We start from the raw sequence: 23,199 nt of genomic DNA, 5'->3' as shown, positions 1-23,199 counted from the left end.
CTCTCCAGGCTTCAAGAAGCTATCCGCAAGCCTGCGGAACCCGGCGAGAGACCACACCCGGCAGTGAGACGGGGCGCTGCGCAGCCCTCCGTTTCGCTGTTCTAGCTTCGGGACGGCTGCACAAAGCCTCTGCAGGGTGCTTTGTAGCCTGCGGAGGCTACAAAGGATGTCCCCAAAGGCTTCAGGGATCTTTGAGGCTGGCGGTGGGGGAAAGCAGCGCTTCCCCCCACCACCAGCCCAACAAGCTCGGGACCTGCTCTTGAACGCACCTTGAACACACCTTGTTTTTGAGGGGGAGAACAAGAAAAAAAAATTTTTTTTTCCTGTTCTCCCCCTTCCTATGGTCCGGTGCGTCCTATAGAGCGAAAAATACGGTATATGGGGTGTATTTCAAATACTGAGGTCCACTGTCATTTTCAATGCCAAGGAAAATCAACCCCCCAACCAAAACTGTGTTATACCATATTTTATATTCATGTAATTGTGGTCATTTTGCAATTCATATACAGTGGTGCCTCGCAAGACGAAATTAATCCATTCCGCGAGTCTCTTCGTCTAGCGGTTTTTTCGTCTTGCGAAGCAAGCCCATTGACGGCTTAGCGGATTAGCGCTATTAGCGGCTTAGAGGCTTTTAGTGGCTTAGCGGCTTAGCGGATCAGCTGATAAGCGGCTTAGAAAAAGGGGGGGAAGGGAAAAAAACCCGCAGGAACTCGCAAGACATTTTCGTCTTGCAAAGCAAGCCCATAGGGAAATTTGTTTTGCGAAGCGCCTCCAAAACGGAAAACCCTTTCATCTAGCGGGTTTTCCATCTTGCGAGGTGTTCGTCTTGCGGGGCACCACTGTATATACTTGCTGTTGTGACTGCTGCTACTGCCTTTGTTGCTTCATTGCTGCCTGAATCATCAATTACGTCTCTCCCCACCCCAATACTAAAGCCACTACATCACTCCTGCTGAATATAGACAGAGGGTGAAAGGAATTAGGCCATCATTTGTAAACAGGCACCAGATCATGGTGATTGGAATGTTCATAGATATTTAAGCAGAGATGGGAGAAATGAAAATCACAACCCTTCTAGGTAAGTGTGAAGAAGAGTAGGTCACTGACTTGAACATGAGGCAACACTGAGATATATTGGTTTATCCGTAATATCAACAGAGGCCGTTACTTCTCAGGGTTTCAAGCTTTCTAAGCCCTCAGGGACTGGTTTATCTACTCCTCTTTGTCAGCCACAAAATCTGTTTGCATTCACCAGCTAATACAGAGAGAAAACTATTTGGTGAAGCCAGTGGAATGGGGAGAAAGCATGGGGAACTGTCCATCAAGAACTTTATGGTGAACTAAATATACCTGCACTGGTCCACCTCCACCACCACACACAAAAAAGACATTGCTTGAGGGGCTATTGCTGAATTGATAGTCAATGTTGATGCAAAGCATCAGCCATTCACATAGTTTGATTTATCCCAGCCATCAAATGGATAAGCCAGCACAGAGATGGTCTTTTCGGCAAATGTGTCCTCTCTTTAGAACTTGTTCTCAAGAACTGTTCACCTGATGTCATTATGATTGTCTGTTTGCCCATGCTAAATTAAACAGATGCATCTTTTTTTCCCATGAACTGATTTTATTGTCATCGTTGTTGCTGCTTCACACAAACAGTAAAATTTCCATTTTATTGTATTTTTCAAATATGCTTATTGATGTGATAATATTTTGCACACCATTTGTAAGGTCAACCTGAAAAGTAGTATATAAAATACCATGAACAAAGGTGCCTGAAATATAGGAAACAGTACAATGCTAAGCATGTTTACTCAAATGTAAGTCCTACTGTGTGCAATAGGACTCACTTTCAGATCACATGTGTATTGGTTTGCAGACTTAAGAGTCTCTATCAGGATGCATGTACGTGTATGCAATTATTTTTATTTTGTGTTGGGGGGCAGATAGGTGGTTGAGATTCTGCAGGATATCACAACATGTTATAGGGATTTCTCTATCAAGAAAGGGTTGGATACCCCTGCAATAAACAAATGGGATGGAAGAGAGGGAAAATGTCCAAGCTTAAAAAATGAACAGCAGTGGGTTCAGTAACGAGCCCTGAGGATTCCATTTAAATTTTAAGTTGCCCACTTAGCATAAATTCCCTATATCTACCTGTTGCATATTTTGAATTCTACACAATAGATTCTTTACAAAAACCAGAAAACAGAAATAAACTCACTACTAAGCATTTACAATAATTCCAGAATTTTATTTTTTGAAATGGAAGTATTATTCAGTTTTCTGTAAATTAATCTATAATAATTTTATTAAAAGCAATAGATACGAAGATGCTTCAACCATCAGATCTACCCTTCCTCAAATTTTAACCCATAATGCTGAAACAAATATCAGTGCTGTATCTCGACAGCTTGCATAGTTTATGGTTTGTTCATTGCCAAAAAATCAATGGAGGGTACCAAATGTGATAATGTTACAGGGTAATCTGGGGAGACTCTTGCTCAACCTTCTCAGACACTCAGCCACAGGGGAGAGCCAATAAGGGGAAGTGCTCATCCATTGACTTTTCCAAGAAATTTATCAGTTTCCCTAAGGCCTCTTTTGCAGCATAAAGAAAGGTTATGTTGCCATCTCACTCTGGTTCACAAGTTTAAATTCCCATTGCAGCAACACCCAGAGAGTTTCCTGGTCCCTCAACTAATCTAATAGGAATGTAGCTGGCCTTCAATGGAGCTGGCCAATATAGTGAAGTCCAGCTTTGTTAACTACAATATTATCTGTATTATTGTGCAATGACACAGGAACTTTTACTAATTTTTGTTTGTTTGTGAATAGGTGATGTGTCATCATACTGGGGAGTAGCTGGAAAAGTTCTGAAACCAGAAACAGATGTGCTTGGTTGCTATTAAAGCTCCAAAGATAAAAATACAAAAGGAAATATATTCTCTAAGAAGTTTCAATGACCTTTCTTGACTAGATGGTTCAAATAAAAGAGCTTAATGACGTAGGTCCCTAATATCTGAAAGACCACCTCTTCCCTACAGAAGCTCTTGAGTGTTAAGATCAACAGAGGGGCCCCTCTTGGTAGCTCTAGCACCCTCAGTAGTTGGGTGCAGTGATGGCCTGGGATAGGGCATTCTCTGTGGCAGGTGATAGGTTGTACAACCCGCCCCCCTTTAAAGGCGCATCTGGCACCTTCAATATAGTTTCTGTTGCACACCAAAAATACACCACTATATACTGGTCTTTAACCACAGAGATATGTTTTCAGGACCCACCATATTCCTTTAAGTTGTTTGAAACAGTTTAATATCGAATCTTAAATTGTTGTAAGCTGCAGTGAGACTCGATAGTGAAGGGCAGCTAATAAATTTAATAAATAAGAATAATAACATTAGAAGTAGCATATGCTCTCACACCAACTGTGATCAGTTTTCTCCTCGATAAATACCCAATAGTGTTGCACACAACCATAGCAATGGTAAGATCATCTAGGGACCATCCGAGTCAGCTCCACCCCCCACAAGCCAGATGGATTATCTATATTAACAGAGGCAATGCTAAGTGATTATTCTGTTACCCTAACTCTGTTACTTCATATGATGATGATCGCATGGTATGGGTTGATTCATATGGGGAGAGGCAGTCCTTGAAGTATTGCAGTCCTCGGCTGTTTACGGCTTTATAAGCCAAAACTATGCTCAAACCATCTTCCCCCAGTGAGCAACCTAGCTCCAAATTCTGCACCAGATGATGTTTCTGAACCATCTTCAGAGGCAGTTTCCAAAGACATCTTTGTGCTCCTGACCAAATGAGCTGGAGGCCAGAGCTTAAAGATTATTTCAGAAGTTTAATTACATCTTAGTAGAAAGCATGGCTGCAAAGGTACAAAGTTCCTTGCTATGCCACTGCACTGGGGAAACGATTCCCACCAGATGTTACATTGGTTCATCTGCCTTATACAGAGTTGTTCATGAGTCAGATGAGGAATTTGCTAAGTAACTGTGGATCCAAAGTCAACACAAGCAGGACCAGGCTGCCCTCTCCCGATTGCAAAAATGTAGCCACAGAACAGTGCCAAGCATCAGAGCTCAGAAGCTTGAAAACATCACAGGATGCCATTGCAACAGCAGCCCTCTGCAGACACCAAGAGTCAAACCTTCAAAGAGATTTTCAATAATGCTTAATATACTCAGTACTTTACTGAAATCACTGCAAAAAGAACTTCACAATGCAACAGCGGTAAGGGGGGGACGGGTTAGAGTAAAGAAAAGGCTATTTTAAACAAAGAATTCTCTTTTATAACTGAAAATAATTAGGTGAGAAAAACCTCAAGACAGCAGTTTCTCCAAAGCTAAAATATAGCACAGGGCATTTTTTAAACAATGGTGCCATCTTCACTGATGCAGCAATATTCTGAAGCAACACACTTCTCTTTTGCACACACACTCCTATGCCTACCTACCTTTCTGCATGAAAAACACCCAGCCAAGGCCAATATCAGCACCTTGGGCAGCTGCCAAGGCTACCACCTAGGATGGCCCACCATTCAGGCCTATGTCCCAGCTTTGCTAAAACAAAATCCAAGTCAGTATGCTGAAAAGTGCCAAGTGGCTAATCTAGCTGCCACTTAAATTTTCCACAATGCCCCAGAGTGACACTATCCCCAGGGGCTTTGTAGGAAACTGAAATGATGACTACACTTGCTTGACCACCACCACAAAAAACCACCAGATCCACCAATGGAAAATAAAGCCCACTGGAGAGAACATTGTCGAGCAACCCCTCAAACCTGGAAAAGAGTCAAAGGTCATATTACACTTCTTTTGGAAAAAACTCCAATACTGTAGTTCCCATACTTTCCCCCAAATGGACCACTTCAAAATTGCTGATGGTCTTGGCACAAACCAGTGGTGAATGGGGCCTGATCCAAAAATGTGCAGACCAATGAATGTAATTTAGCTTAGTACAATAGGTAGCATTTTAGCCAGGCAAATGCCAGAGGTTTACACACACTCCTCTCTGGCCTTCCAGGATCCTTCTTCTCTCTTTGGCAATCACTTGTAGCTAAGTAAGATTGTCTTCCAGGAACACGGTCCTAACAGTGAGTCCGTAAATGACTGTGTAGGTCAATTCTGGATCCACAAGTCCTTCCACAGTGGGGATATAGGTTTTTGGGCAGGAGTTGTTCATGGTGAGGGTTTGCCAAGCGTGCCTTCCTCTTAGTGTGTTTCTCCCTTTCGTCCTGAGTTTGAGTGTCTTCAAAGTTCACAACACCTTTGGAAAAGGCTGTTCTCCAATTGGAGTGCTCAGAGGCCAGTGTTTCCTAATTGTCGGTGTTTATGCTATTTTTTTTTAGATATGCCTTGAGAGTCTTTAAACCTCTTTTGTTGACCACCAGCATTACACTTTCCATTTTTAAGTTTGTAACTGCTTTGGAAGATGATAATCAGGCATCCGCACAACATGACCAGTCCAATGAAGTTGATCTTGAAGACTCATTGCTTTGACACTCATGATCTTTGCATCTTCCAGTACACTGGCATTAGTTTGCCTGTCTTTCCAAGTGATGTGCAAAAATTTTCGGAGACAATGCTGATGGAATCTTTCGAGGAGGTGGAGATGGCATTTATAAGTGGTCCATGTTTCACAAGCATACAGTAAAGTTGGTAGTACAATAGCTTTGTAAACAAGCATTTTGGTTTCCCCGTGAATGTCCCGGTCCTCAAACACACTGCACTTCAGTCAGGAGGAAGCTGCACTCGCAGAGTTCAGGTGATATTGGATTTCAGCATCAATGTCGGCCCTTGTGGAAAGATAACTGCCCAGGTAGGAGACGTGATCAACACTTTCCAATGTTCCACCACTGAGTTGGATTTGTGGCACTGCAAAGGGGTTGTTTTGTGCTTGTTGGTGCAGCATTTTGGTTTTTTGGATGTTGAGTGATAGGCCAAGCTTTTTGTAAGCTTCTGCAAAGATATTTAGGATGGTTTGAAGGTCATTTTGGTTTTTTGGATGTTGAGTGATAGGCCAAGCTTTTTGTAAGCTTCTGCAAAGATATTTAGGATGGTTTGAAGGTCATCCTCTGAGAGGGCACACACTATGTTGTCATCAGCATACTGAAGCTCTGTGATGGAAGTTATGGTAACCTTAAGTAATACCCCTCCCCACCTTCTCACTATATAGAAGGGTCTGGAAACTTCTGTTTCAGTGTATCTGAAGAAGTGTGCATGCACACGAAAGCTCATACCAAGAACTGACTTAGTTGGTCTTTAAGGTGCTACTGGAAGGAATTTGTTTTGTTATGGTAACCTTACTCTTTGCTTTCAGCCTACTCAAGTTAAAGAGCTTTCCATCTGTTCAAAATATGATTTCTACCCCGGTGGGGAGTTTCCCTTCGACAGTGTGTAGGATCACGGCAATGAAAATAATAAATAGGGTTGGGGCGACAACACATCCCTGTTTAATACCTGATCCCGCTGAGAATGGTTCACTTTGACAGCCACTGTTATCTGCGATTGTTGCTGCCATATTATTATGGAGGAGCCGAAGGATGTTCACAAATTTATCTGGGCGGCTGATTTTCAGGACAGTACGATTTACAGTGTCAAAGACCTTAGGCCAATAAACACCATATACTGCCTAAGGACACATTCCACCCAAGTAAAAACACTCAAGGAGGCCATGGTCAGGGGTGGGGGGCAGGATGTGGTCTGGTGAGAGTTCAGAGGGTCAAACAGAGAGGCCTGGCCCCTGGGCATGGGCTTCTCCATCTCTGCAGTACACAATTCCTATCACTAGTCCTTCTTAATACAAACCAGGTGCATGACATATGCAGGACTGTCCCAACTATGAGCCACAAGAGAAGTCATTCTCTCACAGTGCTATGGGTTCCTGAGAGGAGGCGGCTCTGTTTCGGCTCTGCCCAATATCTTGCGTAAAAGGGAAAGAGGATATGGCTTGCAAAACTGGCAAAAGGGTTTAGACCAGTAGTGGCCTTATGTAAAACAGTGACAACCATTATTAATCAGTGCTTCTTCGCCTTAATCCCACTTTTTCCCAATAACGGCATTGCTCTTCCTCCAAATCAGTCACCCTGAACAAGACACTCAAGAAGCCAATAGATTCATATGCCACAAGTCACCCTACTCTTGCCCAAATGTAGCAGCACAAAGCCCCAAATCAACTCATCTATAACCACCCAACTGGAAGGAGGCAATTAAATTTAATCCGTGACAGCTAAGTAGTTAGTTTTATCCACACACTGTTATTTTGCTAAGCACAGAAACACTATTTTAGTCTTGTTATAATTTGGCTGGGCAAACTTTCACAGAAAGAAGGAAAATGTTTTTGATGGCTTGTTCAAAAGGAAAAACAGCCATTTATCAGAGGTTATGTAAAAAAAAAAAAAATCTCATACTTGTGTTGGAAACTCAAGCTTGGCAGAACATATTTCATTAGACTTGGTTCTTTTAAAATGTTCACTGAAAAAATAATGTTGTTTGTTATAATCCCGTTAACAGCTTGGCCTAAATTAAAAGAAATAAATGTCAAAGTCGGAAACTTTCCTACATCCTTAACCCAGCCTTTATGTCTAAAAAAACAAATGGGACAAGTAAAAGAAAACTTCTCTCAACCTTCAGATCCAAAAAGGCAAATTAAGACAAATATCCTTACTTGCCATGGCTGTTGCCCAACTTCTGTCAGAACAGATTCCTTAATATTGACATCTGTTGCCATGTTGGTCCTATTGGGAGGGGGGCAATTAAAATTAACATGCCCACATGGAAGCTGCCGAAAAGCACTTTTCTGCTACAGCCCTCCATGCAGCAAGCACAGTGCTTCCAAGCATCCTTGAATCAGCCCAACTGCATATCCATAGTGGGGGCTTACAGAGATGTGCAAAGCTGGCATGGAGACATTGCGTATATTTGGGCAGATTCACAGGATCAGAGGCTTTTGAGTGTTACACCACACTCTAAGCTAGAGGATGCAATATTTGGGAGTTAGATCTGCAGGATACAGTAAAAACTGTATATGAATGCAATACCTAAACATATGATTTCTAAATTATCAGAAAGTAAACATTTATTTATTCGTGGCACTTACTGGCTGGCCTTCCAACAAAAAGTTGCCCAAAGCATTCTGAGGTTAAGAATTCCAAAATTCTTCCATGTGGTATGTCAGCTTTGAGACCACAAGGAAGCAGCTTACTCATGTTGCTTGGTTGCTACCTCAACATCAGAAGCCCATTTCTCTCAGAAGGGAAACACAAGCGTACAGTGTTTTCATTGGGGCAGAGCAAAAGTTGTGGGCAAATATTTTACAGCTAAAAAAATTTGGAAGGCCTGGAATGCCCGGAAGATCTTTAAAATTTTGCTTTTCCCACTTCTGTTCACCGCTCTTCTCAGATGCTGCTTTGATGATGATGGCACTTCCTGCAGACTACATTATCCAATCAGATATCATACACTGCCAGAGTTATAAAGTCCCCATAGCAGAGGAACTCTGGCACAATGAAAACATCTCCAAGCCAAATCAGAGTGAGGACAATACCCCCTCTTCACTCTAAACAGCAGAAGATGTCTGTTCCAATTTGCTTACCTCCTAATAACCGCTGTAATGAGGAGAGGAACACGCTTCATAGGGGAAGATTTTCCCCCATGTAAAACCTCCACTTTGACTCAGTGCTAATTGTTATCTTATCATTTCAGAGAGCATGCCATTAAGGCAAGGATCCATAGGTTATTATTTAATGAATTAAATTATATCCCATGCTCCCTCCCGATGGCTGCAATGATTTAATGGCACTGTAACAGGACCACCCGTACCTGTCAGTCAACTACCTGGCATCACAATGACATCAGATGACGCAAAGCAATATTTTTTCTTTGTGGGCTCAGCTCAAGCTGCACCACCAGAGGAAGATCCTTTCCATCACCAAGCCAGTGATGTAAAATAATATTTGTGCTTACAGCAAGCCCTGCTTGGGGAAAGGGGTCAGCTGCGCTATGAGTTCCCCACTCAGAACTCTATGGCACAGTTATGCCCAGCGGGCATTCCGTCACTGATCAGCACTGACAGCAAGTCTTGCTTGCCAAGGAATAACTAGGGGCAAACGTTAAGGTTCCCAATTGTTCACTGGAAGCTATACCTCTAACTTGCTCCACACCTCCTATGACATTCGATGTCAGGCATTGAGCAGGTGGACATGGCTTGAGGAAGACACCTTTGCAGAGCAAACTGGGACCCATGCCAGGCCTAATAATGCTTGCTTGCAGGAGGTTCCTCAACCCTGTCATGTAGGAACCTACCTGCTCAGGGATTTTTAAATAGAGATACTATCAAATAGCAAATACGGGACGTGGGTGGCGCTGTGGGTTAAACCACAGAGCCTAGGACTTGCTGATCAGAAGGTCGGCAGTTCGAATCCCCACAACGGGGTGAGCTCCTGTTGCTCGGTCCCTGCTCCTGCCAACCTAGCAGTTCGAAAGCACAACAGTGCAAGTAGATAAATAGGTACCGCTCCGGCGGGAAGGTAAATGGAGTTTCTGTGCGCTGCTCTGGTTCGCCAGAAACGGCTTAGTCATGCTGGCCACATGACCCGGAAGCTGTACGCCGGCTCCCTCGGCCAATAAAGCGAGATGAGCGCCGCAACCCTAGAGTCGGTCATGACTGGACCTAATGGTCAGGGGTCCCTTTCCCTTTACCCTTTACTAGCAAACAGAGTTTGCAGTTTAGCAGACTCAGATATGTTCTTGACTGGGAGAATAAACGCAAGGACTCACATAGTGAATGATCTGGGAGTGCCCAATGCTGTAGCATCACTGAAGCTGAGTGTGTGTGGCTCTGACTGGTGCCTGGAAGAGGTACCACTGGGAACCCAACATAAGCTTCTCTGAGCGTTCCGGGGAATAATAAATGTAAAAAATAAACCATGGTTCAGATGTGTGAAGGGGGAATCCCTTTAGTGTGGCTTGTTCTATTTTCAAAGTTACATTCCAGGCTGACGAAGCAAATCCACATTCTCAATCTCATACATGCGTTGGATTGTTCTATGCTACAGCACTAGCTGGAGTTAACGTTGCGAATTTTGAGCAGTATAAGCAAAAAGTGCATCGTCTTTCTGTTTTCCCAAGAATCAAGCTGCACTTGACTACCTATACACCAAATCTCACCTTTCTTTATGTGGCAGAAATGCCTTAAACACTTTGATACACTTGCCAGAGAAATAATCCACTATCTAAAGTAGGAGGGAAGAAATTCCTGCATTGTCAGGAATCTCTAAAAAGCCCGTCTGGAACAATTTAAGCAATTTATCAGTGATTTGAGAGAAAACAACTACTATTCAATGTCTGAAAGAACAGCATTAGCATGGCAAGTCGATACATGTTTGTAAATTCAACAGAGCCCAGAGGGGTTGTGGGAGGCTGGCTCTTTCCTATCAGCTGTGTACTGTACACTTATTCCAAACAACAAAGAAATGCTCTTTTACTGCCTCCAAGAGGAGAATCAGCTGCACTGTCATGGGCTTGACTGAAAACTTTCCGAGCAAGTAAAAATTAGCCTACTTTTAATGTGCTTGGCAAGGGAGCTCCAGCACAGATTTTACATGTAAAAATAGAAGACTCCGCATTACGAGATTACCCACTTCTTTGCAAAGGCTGACAGCCCTCATCATTAGGAGGGAATGGGTATGGGGAGAGGAATAACATGCATATATAGTTAATGTCACAGCATTTCCCAAGGTTCTGAAACTGATTGTACCTTCTGCCCTCCCCAACCCAGCACAAAGTGTCTTTTCCACATATTAGCACATGGTGATCTTTGTAGAGATGATAGCCATACAGTGGTACCTCGCAAGACAAATGCCTCGTAAGACAAAAAACTCGCAAGACGAAAGAGTTTTTCGTTTTTTGAGTTGCTTCGCAAGACGAAAACGTCTTGCAAATTTGTTTCCTTTTTCTTAAAACCGTTAATACCCAGGGTGCATTCAGGGGGTGCAGTTGCGACTTGACTTCGAGGAGCAACTCATAGCACGTGGTGTGGTAGCCTTTTTTGAGGTTTTTGAAGACTTTGGTGATTTTTGAAGCTTTTCCAAAATCCGTGCTTTGCAAGACGAAAAATTCGCAAGACGAAAAAACTCGCAGAAGGAATTAATTTCGTCTTGCGAGGTACCACTGTATTGGAATCCAAACCCCAGGGGCACTCGCCCCTATAGATTGAGAGCCTGTAGGCAATGGTCACTCCAAATATCACTGGAAATGTGTAAGAACCAGCTTGGTGAGAAAGAGGGCCAGTTGTGAATGAACAGATCAGGACAGTGAGAGTCAGTGTGGTGTAGTTGCCAGAGTATTTGACAATGAATGAGTGGGTAACCTTGTGCCGGTCACACATACTCAATTCTAACCTGCCTCAAGGGTTGCTGTGGGGATAACAGAGTGAGAAATAACCACATAAAGCAACTTGAGATCCTTAGAGGAAAGCTGAAATATAAGCAAAGCAAACATTATTTTAAGGGGCTTAGTTAAGTGCAGGCATAGGCAAACTCGGATTCCCATCATCCCTGACCACTGGTCCTGTTAGCTAGGGATGATGGGAGTTGAAGTCCCAAAACATCTGGAAGGCCGAGTTTGCTTATGCCTAGTTAAGCAGAACGGGGGGGGGGGGGGAGGTCCTGGCATTATAAGTCCCCAAATTCTATAGCTGATAAAAATGCATCTTTTAGAGTGGGACATATTGGCTGGCCCAAGGCACCCTGTCTCCCCATCTGGATTTGGGCCAGAAAGAAAGGCAAGGTATGGGTGCATGGGGGTAAGATGAAAGCACACACAGTTTGTAACACTCTACATCATTGCTGATCAAGGGGCACATCTGTTAAGGCAACAGTCTTAGCTTCCAATCAGATTTGTGAGATTTGAGCCAACAGGTGAAAGCCTTAATTCTGGTTCTAGCAAGCAGGTGAAAACAAAAGAAAAAAATCTATATGCTCTAAGCACCCAACCATAAGCCACAGCCCTCTTCAACAAAACTTCTGCTGCCAAAGCTACAGGGTTTCCATTAACTGCCTTATACGCAATAATAGCTTAATTCTAGTTCATGCAGAAGTATCATGTTTGCATCACAGTACATCCAAGACACTTCACCAACTCTTTGTTGTTCTCTACTGGCTTGAGACAATAATGAAAACTGCTAGTATGTTTAAGATTAACATTTTGCTCACCGTGGGGTCTTTAGCAGGGAGGAAGTGCAGACAATCTGCTTTAATTGTTTTTGTTGCAGAAGAGTTACAGACAGGGGAGTGGGGGGAGAGGAAATAAAATGCACATGAAAGCCTTCCTACCACACACAGTACTGTGGTTAGAACTTGTCAGCATTCCTTACAGACACAGAATTGATTCATGCTGAAAACAGATACCCAAAGAGGCAGGGTGTACCAAAAAGTGATTCCTATCAGAAGAGAAGAGAAGGCAAATCTATTCACTTCAAAACTGAGGAAAAAAGAAGGCTGGGTAGTGTGCAATTATATGGCAAAGAAACTAAGCCGGTACTCAGTACTGAGACATGTAACTGCCATGGCAATGAAAATAACTGCCTGTGCTCACAACTGTTTGCTTTTAATGTCTTCAGAATGATTTGGAAAAAATCTTAGTACAGAGATGTGGTACAAAAGTAGTTAGGACACTTCACATAACCAAAATTGAGGGTTTTAGTCTCACTTTGCATCTCCAGGTATGGGTCCATGATCCAGCGGGATGGAACAATCAGAGTGTTAAAGGTAAAGGGACCCCTGACCATTTGGTCCAGTCGTGGCCGACTCTGGGGTTGCAGTGCTCATCTCGCTTTACTGGCCATGGGAGCCAGCGTACAGCTTCCAGGTCATGTGGCCAGCATGACTAAGCAGCTTCTGGAGCAGCGCACGGAAACGCCGTTTACCTTCCCGCCGGAGCAGTACCTATGTATCTACTTGCACTTTGACATGCTTTCGAACTGCTAGGTTGGCAGGAGCTGGGACTGAGAAACGGGAGCTCACCCCGTCACGGGGGTTCAAACCACTGACCTTCTGATCGGCAAGCCCAAGAGGCTTAGAGTGTTAGTTGGACATATAATCAGACACACTTGTAACTATGCCCGTGAGGCTTAAGTTCAATGGCCTAGAGACAGATCGAGTAGAAATTACTTAGGTAACATAGTCTGTGGAAACAGATAGTAATGAAAGCTACTACCTTTACCGTCCAGTTCTTATAAAGGTCATACCAGTCTCAAAAGAGCATATTTTAGAAGAATCTGTATGTAAACTGAAGTGGAAGCACTGAAGGCAACAACACACAGAGTCTCCAGATTTCCATGCCATCTAATTACTGCAAGGCTTTCCCCCCAGTCTTAGTAAAACCTACAGCACAATCCCTTGCACTCTGCACAGCTTAAGTCCTGGTCCACTTCCGTTTTTCCTACTACCCCCATAAAAACAACATTCCTGCAGAAAAGCAAGCAAACCACAGATACTGTAGAATCAAACCCTCAAACGAGAAATGGACAAATACATAGGTCGCACCAGTACATAAAGACTCACTTGCTACTCCTGATGCAATTCCATAAAGCAGTCCTCCTCCGTCTGACTCTGGCTGAAAGACGTGTGTCCCCGGGGGAGGACTTCTCTCTTGTCTGATGAAGTTATATAGCAATGTTTTCACAAGTCTGCTGGTATACGGGAGACTGAAAATGCAAAACAGAGCCAGAAATCTAGAATGATTTGGGATGGCACTAGAATAAAATTCAGATTTCATTCTCTCACCATCCTTCTCACTGGGATGGATGGCAGTACTATGCAATTACATGAAATGCCAGGTTTAAAACAGATTTTCCCCCTTAACTGGCAGTGGGTCAGCAGGAGATACATGTGAGAACATTGCAATCTAAATAACCATATAACTAGACATTTTTAAAGCCTCTATTTTGAAGGACACTTAACCCCACAATGCTTTCAAAGATGTGAAAATACGAACCTAGAGTGCAACACAAGTAACCAAAAGCAGGTTAAGGCTTCCTCTTTTCAAACAGCAGTCTTCCATGCCACATGGCAGACTGTTTTTGAAACAATTTATGGTGTGGTACGATGGGGGAGGGATTTGCTGAACAACAGAAAAATGCCGAAAATTTCAAAAGGTGTGCACAATTCTCTGGATCTGCTTGCCTGAAGTTGCTTTCTTAATCCTGGCAAGAGTGCTTACATTTACTTTTTGCAAAATATGTAGTAGTTCAGGTTGTCCAGGCCCATTTAAAGATTATTCTAACTGGATTTATCACCACTCCATAAAGGAAGTGAAAACCTTGCAGTTGCCTTCCCCTCCACTGCACATGTTGGTCAATAATATCAATAATCAGCTGAACTTGCACATGTCTCAACTGTTTAAATTGGAGGGAAATAGCAGAGATAACTTCATTCAGAAATGGAAAGGAGATACTGTCTGCTAGGATTCTGTAAAGTCCTTTAGGTCAATGCAGTCTCAGACAACAGATTAGTTAAGTATGGTTTACATTTGACATTATCATCATCTTGATTTAAGCATCAAACTTCCAACTCCCCATCCCCTGACTTATGCAGGATGTATTTATTCACAGAAAGGAAATAACCATCAGATTATATGCTTCCTTGACATACTGACCACACAAGAATATTTTTCTGGCATATGGTGTTGTGACTATGAGAGACTATATATTACTCTCTTCTCTGTGTTTTAGTGGCAAAAAAAGGCATGTTCAACATAAATGAAGGCAAGCCACTAAATATCTTTGGAAAAGCATTGCTGTGAATATTGTGCAAGAGACACATGGTTGCACATGCACATGAGAGATTATCTATGTCTAGATTCAAATCCTCACTTATCCATAAAGCTCACTGTCTCACAACCCAACTTTCCTGCAAGGAGTTTCTCAAACTCTTTTTGACTTCGACCCTACCTTCTAATCACACTCCACCCCTGCAGAACCCCAATCTACAGTGGGATCCAGAAATATGAATAAATAAGTTATAGCTGTAAAGAAAATCTGAAAAAATCCTAGATAATTTGGGTGAGCGTACAGGTCTCCTTGACTATGACCCCAAGGCTTTACATTTATTTTTTAAAAAACATCAGTTTTAAAATAAAATTCAGAAAGGGAGTCACGACCTTGCATTCTGTGCACAGTTAATCAAAATCCTACTAAAAAAATAGAGGCTGGTCTATTTATTTATTTGGAAAAGATGTTATGTATCCCAGGGTGTGGTGAGATTAGTTTTTCAGTGAAGCAGGGACAGGATCAATGGGTTCTGTACTTGCCTCTGATAATCCTCAATGCCTAAGCCCCTAACCGCTGAAGGATTTCTCAGCTAACTGCCCACCACCCTACCCCACCCACAGGAGGTCTGTCACACAGTTTGAGAAATGGTGCGTCAGATGCAAAGAGATGCAGTAAGAATTGTGAAGCACTTTGTACTCTGAAAAAAGTTCTGTATTTAAAAAAAAAAATATATAGAATGGCTGAACTTTCTATATTCAACAGGATTCTGCATATGTATTATAAAGTGGGATTGTATGTAGACACACCCACATGCAAACTATTTCACATTTAGAGTCAGCATTCTATTTTTTCTGCCTTGACACACTTCTATTTAGATGAGCTGAATATTTTCTCATCTCTCTGAGCTGTTAAGATTCAGTTCACTAGGAGTTTGAGAGATACTCTGGCATCCCAACTAAATGAAAGCATTTATAATATTGAAGCGGCAGATACAAGAACTCAGTGAACTCCAATAATGAAAACAATCTATATAGAAAGCAGCATTGTGGTTTGAACATACCATCGACCATGCATGAGGTATTTATGAATGATGCTTTCCCGCAGAATTTCCTTGTGGAACAGTTGGCAGGAGAGGAAAACAACAAAAGTCGTCACAGCTTCTAGAGAAATGCTGTATGTTATGTCTCTGCAAAGAAAAATAGTAAGAGGATTAATGAAAACCAATAAATATATATTTGACAGCTGAATTTTTCGATTATGAGCAAATACTTGAAATTAATGTGTTTGCAACAAGCCTAGAGCAAGGAAGCTCTTGAGAATAAGGAAAGGGCCCCAGCTCCTGTCAACAATGTCACAGAAGCTCTTCCAGATGTATGAAATGAATCAAGAATACACTACTGTGGTACCTCGGGTTACAGACGCTTCAGGTTACAGACTCCGCTAACCCAGAAATAGTACCTTGGGTTAGGAACTTTGCTTCAGGATGAGAACAGAAATTGTGCGGCGGTGGCGGTGTGGCAGCAGTGGGAGGCCCCATTAGCTAAAGTGGTACCTCCGGTTAAAAACAGTTTCAGGTTAAAAACGGACCTCCGGAATGAATTAAGTACTTAACCCGAGGTACCACTGTATTAAATACTGTCCTATTTCTAGCTCCCTCATTGCTTCCAACACCCATCTTTTGTCTTAACAAATCAAATGGAACTCCATTTATCATTTGTTTTTATTTATTACATTGACAATCCGCCTTTCCTCCAAGAAGTACAACGTATCATACATTGTTCTCCCCTCACCTCATTTTATCATCACAACTGTCCTACAAGGTAGATTTCACCAAGAGACCTTCATGGCCAAGTGGATATCTGAACTCCTGCAGAGATCTCCCGGACCCCAATCCAACCAACATTCTAACCACTACTCAACACTGTCTCTAATGTATTTGCTTTGCTTTGTCTGACATATGAGGCTTCATTGCTACTACTTATAAAACACCCACCTTTAGCTAGACCAGCAGTAAGCAACGTAGTGCCCTCCAGATGCTGTCAGACAACAACTCTCATCAACCCCAATCATAGGCCATGCTAGCTATGGATGACGGGAGTTGCTGTCCATCAACATCAAGAGGGTACCACATTAGCTACCCCTGAGCTATACAGTATGTGAGACCAGCTGCCACCACCAAAAATTATGTCCCTGTGTCACATTACCTCCATGTAACATATAGGAGCATTTGCCCTGCCCTGTGCCATTATTTCATGTGCTTCTCCACCAAACATCATTATCTGGCAGTGGCAGATGTGGAGACACAACATTTCCATGACTTACAGCAAGGGGAAAGTGATCCTACACGCAGTATAATGTGTACATGTGCATCATGCTTAGCTCCAAACAAAAGATAAGGAATACCTTAGCAAAAGACAAGGAACACTAAGTATACTATTTAGAACATTTCTAAACAGCTCTAAACAGCTCAACATTAAAAAATATTTAAGTGATGTACCATATAAGTGTTCTCTTAAGAGAAAAATAAACTTGTTATTATTCAAGAGATGTGTTACGAGCAAGTTTTTAAAGACAAAGGAATTGCCTCTGATGTTGTACTTGAAACATGTTAGATATAACAAGAAATTGGCATGTTTCTACTATTAAATAGATGTTCTCTAGTATCTCCTTTAAAAGAAATGCATCACAAATCTGTGTACCATCCTTACGCAGTTTTCTAGTCTCTCTTTTGAAATCTGCATCCTTGTGCTTTGGTCTTTAAAAGTTATCCCAGGCAGACAGGAGATGTGCAAAAAACCCCAGCTCCTATACCGTATGGCTAGGATGTTTGAATGACCAGTTCTTGTAGCCAGGGGCTCCCACCAATGAAATCAGCATCACCAGTTGGGTGCTGGTCATTGGGAAAGACTCACTCAGCCAACTCCCATTTAAAAAGAATTATTTGAATGTTATCTCAGCTAAGCAGGAGTTGCTCGAGAAAAAGTACCACATACATGACAGGTGTAACAAAAGAGCCCCTAAGATGTATAAATTGCTTTCTACTAAAGTGTTTTCATGAACACCTGAGAGTATAAAAATATTACATGCAACATCATAAAGTGTCACCTTGTATTACACACTTTTTAATAAACAAGTCTACAGTGGACCCTCCAGATATGAACTTAATTCGTTCCGGGGATCCGTGTGCAACCCGAAAGTTACGTGACCCAAGGTAGCACTGTACTTGATTCTTACATTCAGCATATAGAATACAGGATACAGAAGGGATACATGTATGGTTAATAATTTTCACTTTAGCCTGTATTTTCTGCTTTGCTGATATATGTTGCCAGGATGGCCAAGGTGTTCAGGAAAGTACGCCTTTAGGGTGGTATTCAACTAAGTTTTACTCAGAGTAGACCTACTGAACTTCATGAACCTCAGTCATTTTCATTAATTTCAGTGGATCTACTCTTAGTTGCTTGCTGCCCATACACTGGCCAGCCTTACGTCTTTAAGCCATTCTAATTTCTTGCACCTCAACTTTAACTCAGTTAACTTATTTCACTGGAAGCATTAAGAGTTTTTTTATAAAAGAAATCACTAATTATGATTGTCAGAATTGGTTGTTCCACACTGCAAGTTTCAAATAATACAGGAACAGGGTTTGATTGCCATACTTCCTGAGGGTCTATCAGAAAAGGTGAAAGAGGAGTTGCCAAAGAGTATAGGTCAGTTTAGAACACTGCAAAGCAAGCTGAGTATCCAATTATCCTTTTCAGGGTACGAATACAAGAACTTAATGTGAACCTGATCTTTCCTCTTGGCATAGCTCCCAAAATTAACGCCCACTAATGGCAAACATGCATGCAAAGAATATACTAGTTACAGCCATCCATAAATGTTTGGGAAGCTTCTCAATGTACTTTAAAAAAAAAATAATTGAAAGCAACCGTGACCTCTTCTGCCACCCTCTTCTCCATGGAAAGAACAGGAAATATTTCCAGTTAATTCTCCCACCTCCACAGAACGGAAGGGAGTGCATTCAGAAGCTACAACAGGGAATTAAGATGCCTTGTTTACGAGTCATTTCATGCCTCTGGGTAAGCTTCAGATGGTCAGTATTTTGATTTCTAGTCCCTACTTACCATTATATTCAAATAACAAAAAACATTTCAGTTTAATATGTTGTGTGTTAAGGGTTTTCTGTTTTCTAACAAGCAGCCACAGAACTAACCCCACTACCACCATTTCTCATACTAAAGGTAAAGGTAAAGGGACCCCTGACCGTTAGGGTCCAGTCGTGTTTCTCATATTGGTGTTTCTCATACTAGTGGAACGCAAATCAATCAACTCACCCTTAACATGACTATAGCTCTACAATTCAACCGTAAAAGTAAAAATTATCATGAAACATTCATTGAATTATTCTAAATGAAGGATATTTGCATCCTTGCACCAGTCACTGCATAACCACCAACCAAAAAACCCTCAAACAACCTTCATGATTTTTCTGGACTTGATTTACTCTTATTGCTGAAGTCAGACATAATAGCAAACCAGTGAATGATGCTTTGCTTTTGCATCCAAACACAGCAACCATATTCTGTTGCATTTGGAAGCAACAGCAAACAATAGTTCGACATTCACCAAGATAGGAAATTTCTAATCTCCTCCCTTTACATATAGAGGGAAGTGGATTAAGATCAAGGTTGTGCATTAAGATCAAGGTTGTTCATACTTATAGCAGCAAAAGCTGAATTGTCATTACATCTGAATCAAGCACAGGTCACATTCAAACATTATGCTAAACCATAATTTAGATGCCCAAACATTATGCTAAACCATAATTTAGATGCCTTCAACATAAATGAGCTGAAATGAGACGTAGCACGCCCCAGGCTTGCATGCTCCTCTTCCTTCTGCATAGCTGGGTGGCGTTCAGAAGCTTTCACTTCTGCTTTTAAAGTATTGTAAATTTGTCTTGATTTTCTTGTTTTATCTTTTTGTAAACAGCTTTGAGGTTTTTGTTTATACAACCAAGCGGTGTATAAATTTTATGAAATAAATAAGACTCAGTGATTTCAAGCTGGCTTTTTCAAACAAATCACAGTTAACGTTAGCCACATTTTGTCACTCGGAAGTGGAAATGAAAGCTTCCGAGTGCCTCCCTTCAGCAACATGGGATGAATTCAGGCCTAAGGTTTGTTGCATTTCATTCACATCGCGCTCCACTATCATTTAACATACCAAAGCAGCTTTTGCAGTTGTAGGCTTAATTTCATCTGTTCAAGGTTTTGACACATGCCCTTTAAAATATATATAATTTGGCAGGGGGTCCACTAATGCCCATTCACCCGAGCAGGCAGAGCAGCTGTGAGATTTGAAAAGGTCAAAACTTTTTCTAAACATTTCCACTCCCCATCATCCTTAAGGGTCTTTAAAGTGTTGAGCAACCTTTTCTTTTAAAAATAAAATAAAAATCATTCATAATTTTGACTGGCTGGCATTTTAAATATTACCTACACCCAGATAGCAGGGACAGATAATAAATAAAACAAATAAAAGCTTCAATGGTCTCTGACGTGTGCAGAAGTCATTCTCACTTCAATCATCAGGGAGGTATCTTAACAGAAGATGCTGTTTCTTCCATTCCATATCACAGACTACTTTGGACACTTATTTCAAAGGTCTTTTACTACCATGCCACATTTTTTAGGGGATGAGGTTGCTGCTGTTCAAGAAATGCGTATCTTCTGCCCTTTGGGCTCCTGGAACTAGATGCATGCAACTCTGCATCCTGGTGATTGATTTTTATAGGGCTTGACTGTGGTTTCAGACTGTTTTCAAATGGAGTGACCGGCTATCACTCGTCTCCATACGGCCGCACGCTGGCTTCCAACAAAGAGAATGATTTATGAATGTGTATCTATCTATTACTCTGTCCTTTCACCTCTCAGCATTTCCTCTAATCTGCCCCAGACAGAAGTATCAGTGTTCCAGGAAGTACCAACAATACCTCTTTGCATCATCAGAATCACTTCTCTAAATCAGGCCACAAATTCATTAGACAGCAACTGCCCAAGAATTAATATAATGACGGCAGGACCATGTTTCATGACAGTGAGGTTTCCAAAGAAAACAGCTGTGCCTTTATCGGGATACTAAATGGCTAGCCTCATTCCAAGTGAAAAAGAAATCAGCAATGTGAAAAATGAAAAGGCTCCAACAGAGAAACATGAACTTCAACGGCTAATCTAAAAGAGACAGAAAACAAGTTCTGCTGACATTTTTCAGGGCTGGACAGTACAAATACATAAAAATAAGGAGGTAGCTAAATGGAAGGCCAATTAAGATAGCCTCATAACAAATCCACCTTTAGAGGAAGAAAAAAACACCAATTTAAACCAAAAGATTTGGAATAAAGAACGTACAAAAGGAAAGCAAAGAAATATGCAACTTTGAAAGCAATGCAACAATACAACTTTGAAATATTTTTAACACCCCCCTCCACCCACGGCAAGCAGAAACAAACACAGTGTGCTGAGGTACCAACAATGTGTACAACTGAGGCAGTAAGTGGATACAGAGCTGGAAGCAAAGAGGATGATTCTAGGATTCTAGGATTCTAGGATTGTGGCAGAGTGGGTGGTGAGAGCTACAGAATGATGTGGCAACAGGGGAGATCTCTGAGCTTCCATTATTATTTGCTAGACCTTTTTAGAAATGCAATGCTAAGGCAACTATTTTTGTTTCCTGGCTTCTGAGGGGTTGCTTAACCACATCCAGTAATTATTAAATTAAACGTATTTATAAACCATAGCCATGTAGCAAGCCCTTCTCAGAGCAGGATAAGTAAAGAGAGAGAAGTCCCAGTTCTGATATGCAAGCTAGGTTTAAAAAACTTTTCTATTGCTTTGCATCAAGTAGTGCTCAAGATAGAATCAAAGAATTGTGGCGTTGGAAGGGACCTTCAAGGGTTCTTTAGTCCAATCCCCCACAGTGCAGGAATCTCAACTAAAGCATCCATGACAGATGGCTATCCAACTTCTGCTTTAAAAACCCCAATGAAGGAGATTCAACCACCTTCAGTCTCATTCAAGGAAGCTGAATATGGTGAGCAGTTGTAGCCCACAACATCTGCAGGGTATGGGGGTACCATGCTGCCTAACACTGACCTATTGCCACACCTTCACCCATACCCAAAAGATTGCTCCTGGCATTTCAAACAGCAGTTGGTCCAAAAGAAATGTCACCATTTATTTTTATTTTTGTAAAACTATTATAAAACTGGAAAACTGTTAGCTGGTGATTTTACTATATCTTCTCAGAAGGCAACTGAAACAGACATTCCATAACTTTTATCATGAAGTTTACTTACAAAAGCGGAATCTCAACAATTAGCTGAATGAGGCAGCACAATAACTCTTCCATAAGGTCTTCACATTCTGATCCTGAAAGAAAACAAAGAAAAGTACCATTGCTGGATATTTTGATATTAGCAATCTATTTTGTGTTCTCATTTTGTATTTTTATGTTGTGATCTGCCCTGTGATCTTTGGATGAAGGGCTGTATACAAATGTAATTACTAGTAAGAATAAGAATGATCTGCTTTCCCTCCTTCAGAGAAAATTCGTCATTTTCATCCTGATTCCCATTTACTGAAGTTCAAACTCACTGTACCCCTCATGAAAAGCCTTTAAAAAATCCAGAATGTAATGTTGAAATCTTGGGGGAGGGGGCTTCCTGTGAAATTCAAACAAAATTAAACTGAGCCTTCAGATTTTCACTCTTACTGCTGGGAACAAACTTAAAAGCACAGAAGTTCTAGCTTCTCTGGAAGGTGGTTAGAATCCTGTGTTTCAGTAGAATTATGTCTTGAGGAAAGAATGGAAGGAACTGATGGACAGGCAGACAGCAGAGAACAGGAGGGGAAAGAAGAGGGGCGAAATGAAGAGACTGAGAAGACATATCAATTTGGCAATCCCTTGTATGTCTTGCCTTTCACAACTACCCAAAGCAGGTGACTTTTATTCCTAGTCTACAAAATAGGGAATCTAGACTAACTTGCCCAAATCCAAACTTGTCTATGGGAGCAGCTGAACTCATCCTCAGACTCTGATCTACAAGACCAACACTCTGGTCACTGGTTCACATTAGTTCTCAATAATTAAAGGTAAAGGGACCCCTGACCATTAGGTCCAGTCGTGACCGACTCTGGGGTTGCGGCGCTCATCTCGCTTTATTGGCCGAGGGAGCCGGTGTACAGCTTCCAGGTCATGTGGCCAGCATGACTAAGCCACTTCTGGTGAACCAGAGCAACGCACGGAAACGCCGTTTACCTTCCCGCCGGAGCGGTACCTATTTATCTACTTGCACTTTGACGTGCTTTCGAACTGATAGGTTGGCAGGAGCAGGGACTGAGCAACGGG

General features: G+C 41.8%; 1 protein-coding gene across 3 annotated transcripts in view; it reads right to left on the bottom strand.

The window, feature by feature from the left end:
* Positions 1-23,199, bottom strand: part of DYM (dymeclin) — a 166,811-nt gene that overhangs the window by 103,931 nt on the left and 39,681 nt on the right. For all 3 annotated transcript variants that reach the window (XM_081881455.1, XM_081881457.1, XM_081881456.1), the window contains exons 7-9: positions 22,148-22,220; positions 15,848-15,973; positions 13,580-13,722 (exon numbers count right to left, since the gene is read on the bottom strand). In XM_081881455.1, coding sequence (XP_081737581.1) covers positions 13,580-13,722; positions 15,848-15,973; positions 22,148-22,220 — 342 coding nt within the window. The remainder of the gene's footprint in view (positions 1-13,579; positions 13,723-15,847; positions 15,974-22,147; positions 22,221-23,199) is intronic.

The sequence above is a fragment of the Podarcis erhardii genome (assembly GCF_964252035.2).
Source record: "Podarcis erhardii genome assembly, chromosome: 11".
In the NCBI taxonomy this organism is placed as follows: domain Eukaryota; kingdom Metazoa; phylum Chordata; class Lepidosauria; order Squamata; family Lacertidae; genus Podarcis; species Podarcis erhardii.
Note: the sequence above shows the minus strand (reverse complement) of the source record. Positions and strands in the feature narration are given on the sequence as shown.